Source organism: Scomber scombrus, chromosome 5 (assembly GCF_963691925.1).
Source record: "Scomber scombrus chromosome 5, fScoSco1.1, whole genome shotgun sequence".
In the NCBI taxonomy this organism is placed as follows: Eukaryota; Metazoa; Chordata; class Actinopteri; order Scombriformes; family Scombridae; genus Scomber; species Scomber scombrus.
Window position 1 is genome coordinate 4856501 of NC_084974.1, and position 16311 is coordinate 4872811.

Sequence of the window (16311 nt, forward strand, 5' to 3'; positions counted from 1 at the left end):
TAAAAATTCTTCATGTAATTCTGTGTTCCTGATTGATTTGATGATGAAGGTTAGAGGACTACATTATCTCAGCTACTGAACATCTCAAGAAGAGTTCAGTCTAACAGTTCAATTTCAGAGTAGAAATGAGTATTACAGACATCTGCTGTGAAATAATGGCTTTTTATTCACCCATATTCCAAACCCATCATGTCTGGATTCAGGCAGCTCAGTGCAGTGTGACAGACAACTGAAATTATTTAGTTTCCCACCAAACAAAATCTACAGTTTCTACAGTGGCAGATAAGTGCTTCATACACATTTAAGACAATCTACGCCTTCCATCAGTCAACACCACCACAAAAACACACATTTTCAGGCGGCGGATGACACGAGCTGAGCGATCTTCTGCTGCAGCACAGCCTTCATCTCCTGGTTCTCCAGGTTGTCTGTGATGGTGGTCAAGAAGTGCCTGGTGTTGTCGCTCTCCAGCGGGCTGCTGCTGTCTGGGAAGGCACCCATGATGGCTTCGTAGTGACTGAGGATCTCCAGACTGCACAGGAACAGAGGCTCGCACTGACCTAACGGCATCATCACCTGAGGAAGAGATTGAAATCCAGTTTGATGATGAGAAGAGGAAGGTAGACATTTCCAAAACTTAACTTTTGGCCATCAAATTATAGTCTAAAGCTTCATCTTGAAGCTGAAATACAAGAGTTTTGGTTTTCAACTGATTATAAGTTAATAATTCATACCTGGATGTGCTGAACATGACAAAAGAGCTGGCTGAGAACAAAAAGGACTTCCTGGCTGGGAAATGTCTCTGCTTCTTCCTCCATTTGTTCTAATTTTATGGGTGTACCTTCTTCAACCTGTCTGTCATCTTTTAAAGAGTCTTTGGACACTTCAGATGTTTTGGCTGCAGGGTCTGTGGACGCTGGCGTTGAAGAAGAGACAGCACCAGTACCAGATGAAGGCAGAGGCAGCTTGGCTCTCAGTGTGTTGATCATGTCCCTCACAGCGTGGGCGTATAACCTGCCAATGTGGGCCCAGCCGTCCGCTGACAGCCAGTGAGAGCAGCTGGAGCCGCAGAGCAGCTGCAGGACCCGCAGCAGAAGCACAGACAGGCGGAGCTCACATGAAAACTTCCTCAGATCCAGGAGGGGCAGGAAGTCCACGTACTCCAGCGAGAAGGGGACGTGGAGCCGACCCGAGGAGATCAGCTCCCTCAGGGCTACCAGCAGCCGGCTCCACTGGGAGACGGAGCACCAGGGCAGCGCCTGGGTCAGCGCCACCAGCAGGCCTTTGCTGAACATGCCGACGTGGTCGGGCCGGCGCTGGTCCAGAGAGAGACGAGACAGCATGGTGGACTGGAGGGAGTCTGATAAAGAGCAGCACTCCATCCAGGCCAGAAGACCTGTGCCCTGACCATACTGGGGCAGATCCAGACCTGACCACTCCTGCAGAGGATGGAAACTAGATGCATAAACAGGAATAATATGGCACAAACTGAAAGAAAAAGAAAAACAAACTATGACCTCAGCAATGACTAACAGAGTGTGTGATTCTCAGAGCACAAAGTTCATCACAGCTCATCATGAACTAGTTAAAGATGTTTTTATCGCAGGTCTGAAATAAACATCTATGAATCACCAGGTCGTGCTGTATGTACATGAGTAAACAAGGTGAGAACTGCGCAAGCCAAAGACCTTAGTCATCAAATTGTTTCATAAACAACCTGGTTGGACCCTGAAACTACACACATCAGCAGAATTAGAGCCACTAGTGGACAAACTAAATCAAACACTTTGAGAACCTGTAATATTAATAATAAATAAATAATCCTAAATATTTTTATGGCACTTTTTTTGGGGTACATTTTTTATCTTTCCTTCATAAAAATGTAGTATATATATATATATATAGTTACTTTTTCACAAACATTTTAAACCATTCTCCTAAATTTGTGTTGCTGAAATTAACAATGTATCATTAAGTTAATACAGCAGCTCTATGATTGGTTTAGACTTAAACAAATACAGTGTATAATAACAAGGCTTCATGAAGGTTATAATGCCCAGTTCTAGTTTTGTTGTTGTTTCAGAGAGATGATTCAACTTTATATGAGAAACTCTTGTCAGTATAACATGATAACAGATGTTATAAATACTTTCAACAAACACTAAATGTCAGGGCTGCTGTAGTAAACTGCTCTGCTTGAAGAGAATCAAGTTGTCATCACTGAATTTATGAACACTGAACATGAACATTAAGTCAGTGACCACAAACCTTTGAATTTAACTAATAATTTAAACTTGTGAACTAGCACAGCTGGTTGTAACATACATTAAAATTATGAAATATCTCCAGCCGGTGACGACACTCTGTAGAGAAATGATCAGCTGTCATCTTGTCATGTCAATTTAAGAATCTTATAGTTCAGTTTGAATCTGATCAGCTTCACAGATCTGAATCAGGACCTTCAGTAATAGGATTAAGTAGCTGGTGACGTCTGCAGCTGTTAATTAAATGCATCACATACATATATTAACATTTCATATTAGAGCTGTGACTAATGAATACATTTGCAGATTATTATATATACGTTGTAAAATAGTTAAATGACTGTCGAAATTTCCCCCAAATTGCTGCTTTTGTCTTAACAGTCTAAAAACGTAAGATATTTTGTTTGTTATCACATAAAACAAACAAAAAACATGCAGTCATTCAATTTGAAAAATTGAACCAATTAATTTATAGGATTTTTGCTTCAAAATGCCACAAACCATTTATCAACCAATTGTTTCAGCTCTATTTCATTTCATTCCATTTGCAGATACAGATACAGATTTGTCAACATTAAAAACTTAGGCCTGTCACAATAACTCATTTTGTTGGACGATATATATTGTTTCAGAAATAATCGCGATAAATTATATTACTGATATAATGATAATATAATAGCATAATAATGTACTGGGATTGGAGAGTGGGTGCTATGCTTCTGTAAAAACACAGACTGCCATTATTGGCCAGGATAGTTATTTACCTTTAATTCCATATAAGCTGCACCGCTTGTAATTATTGTGACAGGTCTAAGGCAGACACCAAAAGCTGTATCGACTGTGTTTCTGTCTTCTTGGATAATAAGGTGATTTGAGCTGCAGTTACTTAAAAGATTAGATATGGTATTGTCTATCATCATGATATTGAACAAAATGTGATAAGGGATTGGAAAGGGTTCAGACTGGATCCTGGATTTGAACTGTTGTCAGTGTAAGAGTGGAAGATGACTTTTAAACTCTGACATCACTAAATCATCCCTGAAAGACATTTCCAGGAGTTCCTACCTGCTCAGGTAGATTGCACACTGCCAGCAGAGAGGAGGGCACTTCGTTTTTGAAGTGTTCCCCCCACACAGGCTTCAGGTGGAAGCGGACCGTCCAGTCCAGCTCCTCCATCTTGTTGTAGAGCCAGAACAGAGCTCTGGACCAGCTGCTCAGAGCAGCCGCCACCTCTGCGCCCACCACCTGCCCCAGTGAGGTCAGCAGGGACACCAGCAGCTCCTTGGTGTCCATGGACCAGTGGTGGACAGCGCCCTCTGGTGTCTGCTCCCAACACCTGGCAGAAGTAGAGAAAGAAAGAAAACAGTAGAGTAATGATGAGCATCTGGATGTGGATTAAAGACCACAAGAACAAAAAGAAGGGGGGGGATGTTTGGTCCACCTGAGAGTCTGGTTGAGCAGCTGGGAGAGGACGAAGAGCAGAGGAAATGGAGAGCAGTCCAGCACCCAGTGTGGAGAAGAAGAGTCCCCTTCATGGACGTCCACAGACAAGGCAGTGTGGATAAGTTGCAGACTCAGCTCTACATCCACTGAGCTGTGACCTGAAGGGAGTATGGAGACGTTTGTTAGCCAGCATCAGTAATGAAGGCCAATTCCTACACTGATGAATATTCAAGTACAGTATTGATACTGGACCAAAACCATTATTGATATTTGATTGACAAAAACAACAACAATGCATTTCGACTGCTTCGTATTATATCTAAATGTTAGGGGTTAATATCTCACACTGCACTGTAACTTTTTATTCTCCTGTTTTATATGTCTTGTTCTATTTTAGCTTAATTTTATTTCCGATTTAACACATTAAATATTATTTAAATATCTTTTTATTTTGCAATGTGTTGCTTTTACATCCTGTCCTGAGGCATTTTATGTTTTATGTCAAGCATTTTGAATTACCTTGTTGTTGAACTGTGCTATACAAATACATTTGCTTTCCCTATTGGCCATATATTTTTACTTAATAAAAGATCCCTTAAAAGTGCACTAATCAATAAGTTTGTATTAACAATGGCTCAAATCACAATGATGCTTGTAGTGTTAGCGTCTTTCAGCTGGTCGTTTTGTTTTTACAACCTGTAACTTTAATGTTTTGCTTCACTTTGCAGCAGGCAGCTATTTTCAGTGAAAAACCTATAAAAAGTTGGTCAGTGCTCTCTGGAAGACAAACTGTGTAAGAGGAAACACCTTCTGAAGGTCCTCAGTATATATATTGGTATTCTTTTTGCTAATCGTTTAACAATGTTCAGAAACAATGGTACACATATACAGTATCTGTGATGAGCTGGTATCATCCTGACCAGTTTATTGGGCTAACTGTACATTATGGTTCCTTCTTTAACTTAGGACTAGAAATTTGACCATATCTTTCTTTTTTTCAGGCTCTTCAAACCCCATCTCACAGCCTTCATCAGTCATGGTGCTGGTTTAAACCACTTTAAGATGATGACTGTTTCAGAATAAGCAAACTGACTGCAACCATCTTCATTGATTTAAACCAGTGACATCTGAACAAATGTCATTTGCTGATAAAGGCTGTGAGATGTGGTCAAAAGCTTTAGAATAAACCAGTTAGTGAAGCTTGAGTTTTGATTATTTTGACAAACCAATGCTGATACTTAATATCAGCATCATATTGGTTTAACTGTGTGTAAGATCCCATTTCTAGTTGCATGAGTGCTCTTTTTAAACAGAGAAGATTCCTATTCCCACACTCACCCATAGAGAGGTTAGGCAGGACGAAGGTGTTCACAACCTCCTGAGGCAAAAGAAACCGTTTTTCTTCTCCCTCCACTGTCATGACTGGCATCATCAGCAGACCCAGAAACTTGAGGAACTGCTCCTTTTCATTGCCCGACAACGACCTGGTCTTGACCACTTCCTTTAGACACCAGCAGAGTAGTCCTCTACCACTCGCAGGAGCCCTTCTGTCTATATCCTCATTTGGCCCTCTTCTTACCCTCTGTCCTCGGAGTCCGGGCAGCTGCTGCAGGATCTTCGCCATGAGAGCAAAAGCTCCTTTGTTGAAAATTGCTGAATGGCAGCAAGACCTCAAAGTGGCCTCTGGGTTCTGAAAGGCCACTCTGGCTATTAAAGAGACAGCTGTGCTCAAGTTGCCCTGCTTTGCTGCTCCGGCCCCTCCTTGGATGATGCAGTTGAAGGCCATGTTGAGCTCCTGCTCAAACCCCTTGGTCACTACGGAGGGGATGGAGCGTCCGAAGAACCCCCTGCTGGACAGTTTGAGCATGGTGCCCAACGCTTTATTCTTGTCTTCTAAGGAGAGCGAAGAGAAAATGTCTGCTACGACCTTCATCAGCCTTCTGCACTGGCTCACACTGGAGCCCTCGCTGTGGAGTTTACTGGTTAGGGTTGAGGAGAGTTTGATCAGTGTGTCGAGCTGCTGGAAGGCCGCTTTGTTCTTTTCCAGGCAGTCCATCCACTGCTCGTCAAAGTCCGCCCAGCTCCTCTCACTGGCAAACAACACCGCAAAGTTGTGATAGTCATCAAGACGGTGACTGATGATGGTCGTGGTGACCCTAATATTGACCTCAGGGTTGCTCTCTATGGCAGGGAAGGTCAGAGACTCCAGCAGAACTCTCAGGATGTTCTTCTCAGCCTTTTGAACACTCATTTCGGTCACATTTTCAGGCAAATCAGCTTCTTCTAGAGCGGTCAGGACTCTTTGGACACTTTGCTGCAGTTTGAATGCAGAGTAACTGGGATTAGAGCCATCACACACTTCTAAAAACCCACTTTTTTGCCAAAATTGTGCGAGTTCTGTCACAATCTTAAAGGCTTCAGTTAGTTTCATCTGACTAGGCTGAAATCGAGATGGACTGTTAGAGGTACTGAGGTCTCTCTGAACTTCATGAATGAGTTCAGGACTGAGTTTCTCGTTGTTCTTTTCTCTAATGATGACAGCTTTTGACAGGATGTGCATATTTTCTTCGGTTGGAAGCGCAACTGCTCGTTCTGTCAGGAATGATGTGTAAAGAGCATCAAGAGAGATGGCGAGGGCTTGGAGGCAGAGGTCTGTCGTAGATATGTGATCTCTCATGTCTTTCAGTGCATGAAGGAGAATGTACAGGATGTCAGTGTTTGGCAATGATGCTGATGTATCCAGTTTAAACCTCTTGGCGGCCTGATGGGACATGCTGGCAGGCTTGGTGGTGAGACGAGTGAACTGGTTAGCGAACATCGTCTCTATGCTCTCCTCCCCCACTGCCGTCCGCTCATCCCTGCCTTTCCACAGTTCCCACCACAGCTCCAGAAAGAGTCGGACATCATCCTCGCTCGTAGGGTTGCTCTTCACATGCTGCGTCAGCCTTTCCAGCTCGCAGCAGATTTGAGACTGAGGGAGACACAGGAGTAGATGTGCAAAGATCTTTGAAGCTGACATGGACTTTATCAGTTCCAGCAGGACCACATGGTTGACCTCAGGGAGGGCGTTCTGGAGAGGGAAGAAAGGGTTCTCCCTCCACGCTGTCTCGACATCCTCTTCGGCCTCCCTGCACAGCAGCTTCAACCACACAACACAAATTAATTTCTTTCTCCAGCAAGCAGCCTTGCTGTTAGGAGGACCACTGACTTCCTCCTGCCCGCAGATTTCTCTGACTGCAGCTAGGATTGGATGCTCTACCCTGCTCCAGTCTGCTTTTTGAAGGGAGGACAGAGAAGATGGGTGACACAGCTTGTCAGCCAGGAGGAAAGCTCCCTGAAGAACAGCCGAATCTGAAATCAAAAGAGAACAGGCATCAAAGAAATGGCAAGGAACAATATTTAATTCAATCAGAGTGGGAGTGCACTGTCAGCTATCTAGATACCAGGACCCTGAAACTGATGCAGCTAAATGAATTCAGCCATCACTCATTTTATTATTCACACCTGTCTTTTTCCTACTGTGATAAGTCATAATGTCTTCTTTGAAACAGGCCAATTTTAGAGGTACATAGATGAAATGACAGGGGTGTTAACTAGGGCCCAACGATACTGAGTTTTTTGGGCCTATGCCGATAGCGATATGAGGGAGGAGAAAAAATTCCAATGCTGATATATTGGCTGGTAATCTTACAGAATATGTGAACACACATTGTTTTTCAGCTGTGGTTACCAAACAACAATAAAATGTTATGGAGGAATTTTACACTTTAAGACTAAACTTTTATAATTTTATAAAATGACATCAATGCAATGAAACAGTGAACTTCATTGATAATTTAATATGTATATATTAAACTTAAATTAGGAAAAATTAGTTTATATACATAAAATGTGGCCTATATATCTTTAAAGAATATCGGCACATATCGGACGGCATAAACACTGATACCAATATATTTAGGTCAATATCGGTCGGCTCTATTTATTAGTAATCTAGTGCAGGTAGTTATATAAAAAGTTATACCTCGTGTCAAACCTTATTTATAAAAAAAAAACTGGCTTATTGTTGTTTTGCTTACCAATAAGATGTAGTGGAAGAATACGTCTGAACACATTTTAAGAATCTTCATCAAAATTAATGACTTTGCTGGTCTTTTTCTTGCTATATATCACTATAAACTAAATGCATATCTTTATGGGTTTGAACTCTGAAAACAAGACGGATATTTCTCTATTATCTGACATTTGACAGACTTTGCTGATATCCGTATGACTGCTATTATGCAACATATTCGCAAAAAAAGCAACATTACCGATAAACATGGTAACATAACACCTCGAAAAGAAATGATACTCTACCGCAGACGTGTTTAAAGGTATATTATACAAAAAAGTGAACAAACTCACCTTTATTCATCATCAGTGTCATAGCTGCCGGGAGCTAAATGTAAGCTTTTGCTAATTTTAGTCAAGTTTTTAATTCCCATTCATGAGCTGCAATACAGAGTATCAGTCAGAAGAGTCCAAATAGTCCACTGTACCAACAGCGCTTCACAACACATAAATGAAGCCTATACAGCTGGAAAATCAGTCTACCTGAGGAGCTTCACACAACTTCTCAGCAGCATGTCAACATTTCGTACAGAGCGCTTCCGCAGCAGAGAGACGACAGATGAGAGAGACCCACTGCTCTCAAGTGTCCACATTTCCTCACAGCGCCCCCATCAGGACACTGTATAATACTACTGTACTCAAGCAATTAATGTTCTTTTCCGCTAAAGTAAAAGTGAAACCTACACCTGTCAACTCTGTCGGATTTCTACCACTGAACAATCATGGGTTTAATTTTAAGGATACTTATTTACTTGTATCTATATGCAGGTAAGTCATTATTTGACGTTTTATTACAGACTGAGAAGGTTTGCAGTTTATGTTTCGAGTTGATGTTTTCCAGCCATAATATCCTACAACAGGAAACTTTACTATTCTAAGTATTCACTATAGCCTGCTGTTGTATATTATACTTCCTGACTGACTGGGAACGAGTGATGATTTGCTGATACACGCTGCAAATGCAACGTTAGAGACCTTTTATGTTGACCAGTATGTAAGTGAGGAGAAAAGACGTCATCTGCAATAATCACGAGCAGCGGGAGGTTAACTACAGCTCACTTAAGGAATTTCTTAACATTTTAACGACGTTAAATTTTGAAGCTTTTTACATTTGTTGAGCAATGTTGCCATGGTGAGGTAGACAACTGTATGTTTTGCCATGAAACAAGGAAACTATAATAAACATACTTTTATAGATTATTTGCCATGAAACATGAAACGGGTTTGACTTGATTGCACATTGCTCAATTTGATCTGCTTGATAAGAGCCTTAAGATATCTGTATAGAGTCACAGTCACAGCGCCACTTAGTGGCAACAGGGAAACTTTGTCACAAACTTCCTTTGATTTTCATAACATTTTAAGTTGTGAGGTGTACATTTGATATGCAGCAACATCTACATTTAGTTTATTTTTGAGCACCAAATAGTGGACACAAGAAGTGATAGTTATATCCTACATGCAATTACCAATATTCATAAAAATATATATCCATGTGACGTATCCCTCTGGTAAATGTAGCTTATTGTCTATGGGGTACAGGAAGTGGAACCTAAATGACACACAATTCATCAAATGCATACACAATTTTCAATATGCCATCTCCAGTGACACATACTGCACACACAAAAAATATTTGACTCATTCACAGTGTCTATCTATCTGTACTGATTTATTCTCTCACTCTCTCTCTGTCTCCCCCCCACCTCTCTCACTCTCTCTCTCTCTCTCTCTCTCTGTGTGTGTGTGTGTGTGTGTGTGTGTGTGTGTGTGTGTGTGTGTGTGTGTGTGTGTGTGTGTGTGTGTGTGTGTGTGTGTGTGTGTGTGTGTGTGTGTCAGGTATGCAGTGTGTCCATCAGATCTCATGGCTGCGCTGTCAGTTCATAGACGAACATGTGTCTGTGAATAGTGAGGGTCACACTGTGACCGAGCTGCGCCACAGAGAAGCTAAGCTGCAGTTTGGCCAAAAAGAAGATACTCCTATTAATCCAAATGCCATCACGTTCCTGGTCATTGGTAAGGCCTGTAGTCTATAGGCACATCACACAGATAACTTTTATATTCTATTGTATTCTATTTAATTTTATTGTGTTGTAGGATCTAAGTTGGAAATGCGGCGGTATCTGGAGGGTGTGGAAGCAGACCAGCTGAAGTGTGAGATACGTAGGTACAGCACAGCAGGCATCCATGTCCGCTGGCCTGTAAAGGGGACAAAGGAGTACAACCGCTGGTTCACCTGCACCCTCAAACACATCAAGGGCCTGTTCACTGTCACCAGCTTCCTCAGACACCCATCTGACCAACCGCCCTCTGGACGGCCGGACTACCACAGCTGGTCTCCTATCAGCAACACAGAGATGCTCATCACAACAGGTAATAGTTACAACTGGTACCAATATTTTTGACGTACTATAATAGTTAGTTGTAACATAGTTTATGACACAGTTTAAACTTTTTTATTACTGCAGGGCGGCATAACTCAATTTGACAAAGTTATACAGTAAGCTATAGTTGACAAACAATGGAAGAATGAACAGCAGAAATCAAGGCAGAAAACAGTTTACATGACACCAAGACAACACACAGTGCTCACAAGCAGATAAGGGAGAGGGAGGCTGTAGGTCAGATTGTGTATGCATGTGGTGGTATAGATGTGTATGTCACAGCGCTTGTAAGACTAAGTTGTGTGTGTATGTCCATCCATCCATTTTCTGCCACTTCCCTGACACAGCTCTCACTGCTGTTATTTATGGATTGATGTTTGTCACAATGGCCTGGCCAAGTCTTATACTCCTGCAGCACTTCCCATGAGGTTCCCTTGTAAGCCTTGGACCAGGACAGAATCCAGATTGCATTTTCTGAATCTGAGGTTTGACTATCAGACCTCCTTTCTAGCACCCTGGCATAAGCTTTCCCTGGAAGACTGAGCAGGGTAATCCCCCATGATTGAAACACACCCTCAGCAGGTCACTCATCATTTAGTCCCAACAGGCAAGTCCCTGCGCCCACTGGTCCCCCTTTTGAAAAATTTGATTTACCACCCCTATATGCCAGGCCACAGACCATGTCCCTCTTGACTACCTCAGCGACCTCTGAGAGAGATATTGGTAAGGCTTCCCTTGAGTTGTCCATCTTTGCCTCCTCCACAGAGGGCATGTAAATTGGGTTTAGGATTTTCTCAAAGTGTTCCTTCCACCATCAGACAATGTTCACGGTCTAACTCAGCAGTTCTCCTGCCCTGCTGAAAACAGCCTGCGCTAAGCACTGCTTCCCCTACCTGAGTCGTCTGACAAACCGAAAGTCCCACTCCATAGCCTCCCTGAAATCCTCTTCCACCCAGGTTTTTTCCACAGCAACCATTGAAGCAAAGACCAGGGTACTGGTATCTGTCTGCTTCTTCAGGATACCCCTTGGCCTACCAAGCTTAAGTTCTTCCATTTTCAACTTGACAACTGCCACCAGCAAGTTCTCAGGTCGTCACCATGACTGGCACCGGTGACCTTCTGGCCACAACTCAGAGCAGCTGACTCCACAATTGAGGTCCTGAACATGGCCAATGTCCCCAGTGTCCCCCAGGATACATGAGACATTCCTCTGCAGCCTCTGCCAGACTTTTCCACTTCACCCCGACTACATCTTGGGTTTACCAGTTTGCCCCACAGACTCTCCTGCTACCTGATCAAATTTGCCACCAGATGGTGATCAGCTGTGCTTCTCTCTTCACCCATGTAAAGTGTTGAAGTCCCCTAGCATAACTAGGGCCCCACTTAATGTGTACAGCTGTTTTTAGATATTGTGGTAGATAACTGACAGTTATAGGACAGATGTGGATGTGTGAAATATTGATGTTATTGAGTAATTTGTCAGATAACATTTTGCTGCTAGAGGTTGTGCAGTGAACTAAGGAGAATAATGTGTATTCTCTGGCTGTCAGTGGCCTAAGTTGTCAAAAATAACAAAGGCCAAAATCACACATGAACTATGCTGTTTAATGGCAATTTTGTGTGCATATGGACCTGTCCATAGCTCATGATTCTATTCGTGTTACCTCCAATTATAATTGGACTGAGAGAGATTTGAAAGACGGTTATACAAATTAATAAAAAGAGATGTGCTATCAGTATTCTGGCCTGTACATGTTTGCAGTACTTATTGAGTTGTTAGAGATATGGAACATAGTTAAAGATTAGTTCAATATCTCAATCATAGGCTGTGTTCATGTCTAAAAACTAAGCTGTATCTATGTGTGCCTCTGTCTTATATCTGTCTTTTTATAGTTACCATGGTCATGATAACTCAATCTCCATCAGTGAAAGTAGAACTGAGGTCCCAGACAAAACTGCACTGCCAGTTTTTCCTTGATCACAAAGCACCAAACGTCACCGTGGAGTGGCACTGGCAACATCATGGAACAAGAACCCAACTCTTCAAGCACAACAGCCGCTCAGGGCAGAGCCAGGGGACTGGAGTTAGGCTGACAAGCCTCATTGAAGGGGACGCTTCTTATACACTCCTCTCCTCTGAGATGGGCAGTGAAGGGACGTATGTTTGTTCAGTGTCAGTGATGCCGCTGTCCGCCAGTCTGGATATAAAGCTGTATGTCAAAGGTGGGAAAGAGTAAAAGCTGATACTAGTATCAAATATCTAGCAGCTACGCCATAGTTCAATCAGGAAGACAACTTCAACCTTTACTCCTTCTAAGCCCAGACATATTAATATATACTGCAAGGCTGCAACTAAAGCACTGCAGCTATTTTAATTATCGCTAAATCTCTCACATAGTCACATATTAATGATTTATCAGTTATATCATAAATATTGAAACATTATATAATTTCCCAGAGCCAAATGTAGTTTGCTTGTTTTGGTCATTTGGGTCAAGATCAAAAATATTTGTTTACATTAGTATAAAACGGGGAAGGAGCGATTGATAAGCTGGAACCAGCAGATATGTAGCATTGTTGTTTGAAAAGTAACTGAACTACCATCAGTTTTAATTGCTAAGTTATCCCCTTCTCTCCCCTCTCCTCACTTCTCAGAGCATCCCCAGGTCTCCCTCAACATCGGACCTACTCTGTCACTGCAGGAGGGCTCAGTGAAGAAGGTGGTTTGTGCGGCAGAGAGGTTTTACCCTCTGGATGTCGAGATAACTTGGTACCAGCATGACCCGGCAGTGTCAGGCCAGAGACCTCCTCCTGCTAAGGTGCTGCAGGAACTGTCCAGCCACAAAAGCAACCCGGACAAGACCTTCTCGAGCTCAGCTTACTTCTACTTAGAGGCTTTAGTCGGGGTTTCGGGCAGGCTGTTTACATGCAGTGTCTCTCATGAGTCCCTGAACGAGCCCATCAGAAAGAGTTTCACTCTGCATGTTAAAGGTGAGAGGAGGGTACCATATCACTGCAGTTCCCTGAGCTACCACAGAACATATCTGATACCTCATAGACTCAGGTCAACCTATAAAGGTATCACTTACAGAGACTGGGAAAGTCTCCACATTTCGTTGTTAAAATGAGTTGAAACAAGTAGAGCGTAAAAACAAACTTGCATTGCAGAACCATTCCAAAGGCTTTAGGGTGGCCCCGAGGCCAAAACCAATCACTGACCAATTTGCAGTACATCACCCACTGCATGCTGGATAGGAAGAACTACAATCATGGATATCTACAATATTTATACAGATATCCACATTTGTATTTTTTCTGGTAAAAATGCAGTTTTACATATCCCATTAAAAAAAGGTTCTAGCCACAATATTTTGGGATATACAAAATGATTTATGATATGTTGAATGTTTTTTCTTTGGGAAGTGGTTCTATTTTCATATAGGAAATTTAAATTGACACTAGTAGAAATTGGCTTGTATATATCTTAAATGAGATTTTTTTCCTAGTAAGAAATTTATTGCAGATATCAAAAAATGCAGTTGTGGGTATTGAAAGCCCAATACACATAAATGGCAAAAGTGACATCATTTTTTGTTTGAATTGTATTACAGATAACTGCAATAGGTATCCAGTCTAGCAATTAAATGTTAAAACAGCTTGCCATAGTGACATGTTACTATGGGGGTGAATGGGGGGGGCCCTGAGAAAATGTAAGGAGCATAGATTTGCTAGCGGTTGTTCATCCTGCTGTTCAAGCAACTCCCAAGACTTTGGTGGGCAGACATCTCTGGTATCAAGAGACTAGACACCTCATGTCTTTCTGTTATCTGTTTTATTGGTACCAAGTCTAGCTATTAAATGTTAAAACAGCTTGCTATAGTGACCTACAGTTCACTATGAAGGTGAATGGAGGAAGAGCATCATTTCTGGTAAGGTGAGTCCTCGACAAAATGCACAGGATGTAGGTTTGGTAGTGGTTGTTCTTACTGCTGTTCAAGAAACTACTATGCATGTAGAAATCCCCAGACTTCGGTGGGCAGACATCTCTGATTGTCTGGTAACGCGAGACTAGAAACCTCATGTTTTTCTGTTGTCTGTTTTATTGTCCCAGAACCCATCAATTGGCGGTTTTACGTCGTTTTCATCATGGTGGTCTTACTGTTGCTCTACCTTGGTATGAAGCTGGTCTACTGGAGCTTGGGTGAGTGTGGAGAACCTCGTACAAAAAGCTTGATAGGAAATTATACAGGTCAATGCTAAATCACCAGCAAATAATCATCCTATATGGGCCCAAATATGATCAAATGTATCTGTGTGCTAGTTACATGAAAACATATGAGAACCACTGTGTTTGTTTCATTTGACATATGAAGCATTGATGCAAGAGAGACTAATTATCATTTATTTCCTCCACAGGAAGATATCAGGCGCAGGTAAGATGTTATGAAAACCTAACGTGTTCCTTTAAATCTTAAGTTTTGATTTAACCATCACCATCAATGGAAACATTTTAATGTCTGTGTATGTGTCTGCATATGTGTGCTTGTCCTGAGCAGAAAAAAGTATACTGAGCAGCCCTGATGGAATGACCAGAACATCTTGAAGACCAGTAAAGGCAGATTGTCCACTTGTGCTTTCAGAATGTCCCAGATGTTTGTTTTTTATCTTGTTGGGTTTTTGGTTTTGTTTTTTTGGGATTTTTCATTATCAGCACTTAGTGCAATATACTTAATCTTTGAAATCCTTCAACCTCCTTCTTTGAGGTTTTACGGTTCTTGGCATTCTTGATATTGGATTACTGCTTCCTTCCGGATTTAATCTTCCTACAGTTGTCTAATCAGTCAATTGCTCTAAAAAAAACAAACAGCCATTTTCCTCCTCAACATTGCCACCAAAACCTTTTTTTCTTAAAAAGTTGGTTTGACCAAAACAGCATTGGTTGATCAGTTGCTTAATGACTACAGTTCACATTCTAAGTCATGAATAGTGTATTTCAAAGTTTACCTTTAAAGAATTTATATCTTTTAAACAAGCAATTTGAATTGGATCTCTAATGTAATTTAAAGATAAAACTTGTCCCAATCAAATCTCATCCTTAAACCCCACTGATGCCTTTTATAGGGAATGTTTTCAACAAGATGTTTCTTTACTGAATCTACCTGTGTATTAGAATTACCATACAACCACATTAGAGCAGTCATATATAAGATTATTCACAAATGCTACCTCGTTAAGCATTGAGTTTAAACCTGATATTGGTGTAAATTGTTCATATTGTAAAGCTCAGTCAGAAACACTAACACATTTATTTTGGATTTTATATAACACCATATTAATTTGGTAAGATCTTGCTGGATTTATTATGGCTAAACGTTATAATAATAATATTTTTTATTCATAATGTGCTGTAATTTTCAGGGATCCACAGACATAACTAAATGTTTAATTGTTGATATTATTTGCCAAACATTATGTACATAAATGCATATTTTCAGAGAGCAAGTGTTTATTTATGTTTTAATGAAGGAATTGAAACTTCACAAAAAGACACTGCAAAGTTTATCTGCCTTTTCTCCCTAATTATTTTAGTTTTTCAAATTTGTATAACCAAAAATCAACCTTGTGTGATATATGATTTTTGTCTGCATCAGCCCTACATCTAAATCATTGTCATGAACCAATTACTTTTGTTTATTTTTATTGTATTTATTTTCTCCATTTTTGTATTTTACTTTTTTAAAACTCTGTATTCCTATTGCACTGATATGTTCATGGAGACTGAAATAAAAGAGGAAAAAAAGACTCGCTGCTCAGCTCTGGTTCACATATCCCCACAGCGCCTCTAGAGGACAGAGTACTGTACGTGTGTCGGTGTAAAAACGAAACCGCCTGATAAATAATGCTCACATCGAAATTAATTTAGCAAAATATATCAGTATCTTTACCTTGCTGGCTTTATCTACAAAATACTGTAGACGAATCCTCAACATCCAATCAAATTACCAACCCGGCAAAAAATGTAGGACACAGACACAGGTGATTGTTTAAAACATTAAATATGCTTGATGTGTTTGTGTTTATTTGAGCTTTTTTCAAATATTCTTTTG

At 41.1% G+C, this 16311-nt stretch overlaps 2 protein-coding genes across 4 annotated transcripts; one reads left to right on the forward strand and one right to left on the reverse strand.

The window, feature by feature from the left end:
- Positions 1-167: 167 nt before the first annotated feature.
- gemin4 (gem (nuclear organelle) associated protein 4) lies at positions 168-8322 on the reverse strand. Its single transcript, XM_062419633.1, has 6 exons — positions 8115-8322; positions 5046-7058; positions 3706-3865; positions 3330-3600; positions 735-1439; positions 168-576 (listed from the first exon to the last, which is right to left on the reverse strand). Exons 1-6 carry the CDS (start codon positions 8134-8136, stop codon positions 355-357), a joined length of 3393 nt encoding a protein of 1130 aa, XP_062275617.1. The 5' UTR covers positions 8137-8322; the 3' UTR covers positions 168-354.
- Positions 8323-8487: 165 nt separating this feature from the next.
- On the forward strand, positions 8488-15997 carry LOC133980295 (tapasin-related protein-like). 3 transcript variants are annotated; one of them, XM_062418973.1, is made up of 8 exons: positions 8488-8588; positions 9660-9836; positions 9918-10193; positions 12098-12427; positions 12860-13195; positions 14316-14405; positions 14621-14637; positions 14761-15997. In XM_062418973.1, the coding sequence occupies exons 1-8, from the start codon at positions 8543-8545 to the stop codon at positions 14773-14775; spliced, it is 1287 nt and encodes a 428-aa protein (XP_062274957.1). In that variant the 5' UTR covers positions 8488-8542; the 3' UTR covers positions 14776-15997. The 3 variants fall into 3 exon arrangements, with proteins under 3 accessions (XP_062274957.1, XP_062274956.1, XP_062274954.1); XM_062418972.1 differs by having other exon boundaries at positions 14625-14637; XM_062418970.1 differs by lacking the exons at positions 14316-14405; positions 14621-14637; positions 14761-15997 and having other exon boundaries at positions 12860-13635.
- Positions 15998-16311: the final 314 nt, after the last annotated feature.

Coding starts and splice junctions, on each gene's coding strand:
- gemin4 (XM_062419633.1), bottom strand. CDS start 8,136: ATGACACTGATGATGAATAAAG. Junction 7,059..8,114: donor GACACTGATGATGAATAAAG/GTGAGTTTGTTC, acceptor TTTTGATTTCAG/ATTCGGCTGTTCTTCAGGGA. Junction 3,601..3,705: donor CTGCTCAACCAGACTCTCAG/GTGGACCAAACA, acceptor TACTTCTGCCAG/GTGTTGGGAGCAGACACCAG.
- LOC133980295 (XM_062418970.1), top strand. CDS start 8,543: ATGGGTTTAATTTTAAGGATACTTATTTACTTGTATCTATATGCAG. Junction 9,837..9,917: donor CATCACGTTCCTGGTCATTG/GTAAGGCCTGTA, acceptor ATTGTGTTGTAG/GATCTAAGTTGGAAATGCGG. Junction 12,428..12,859: donor TATAAAGCTGTATGTCAAAG/GTGGGAAAGAGT, acceptor CTCACTTCTCAG/AGCATCCCCAGGTCTCCCTC.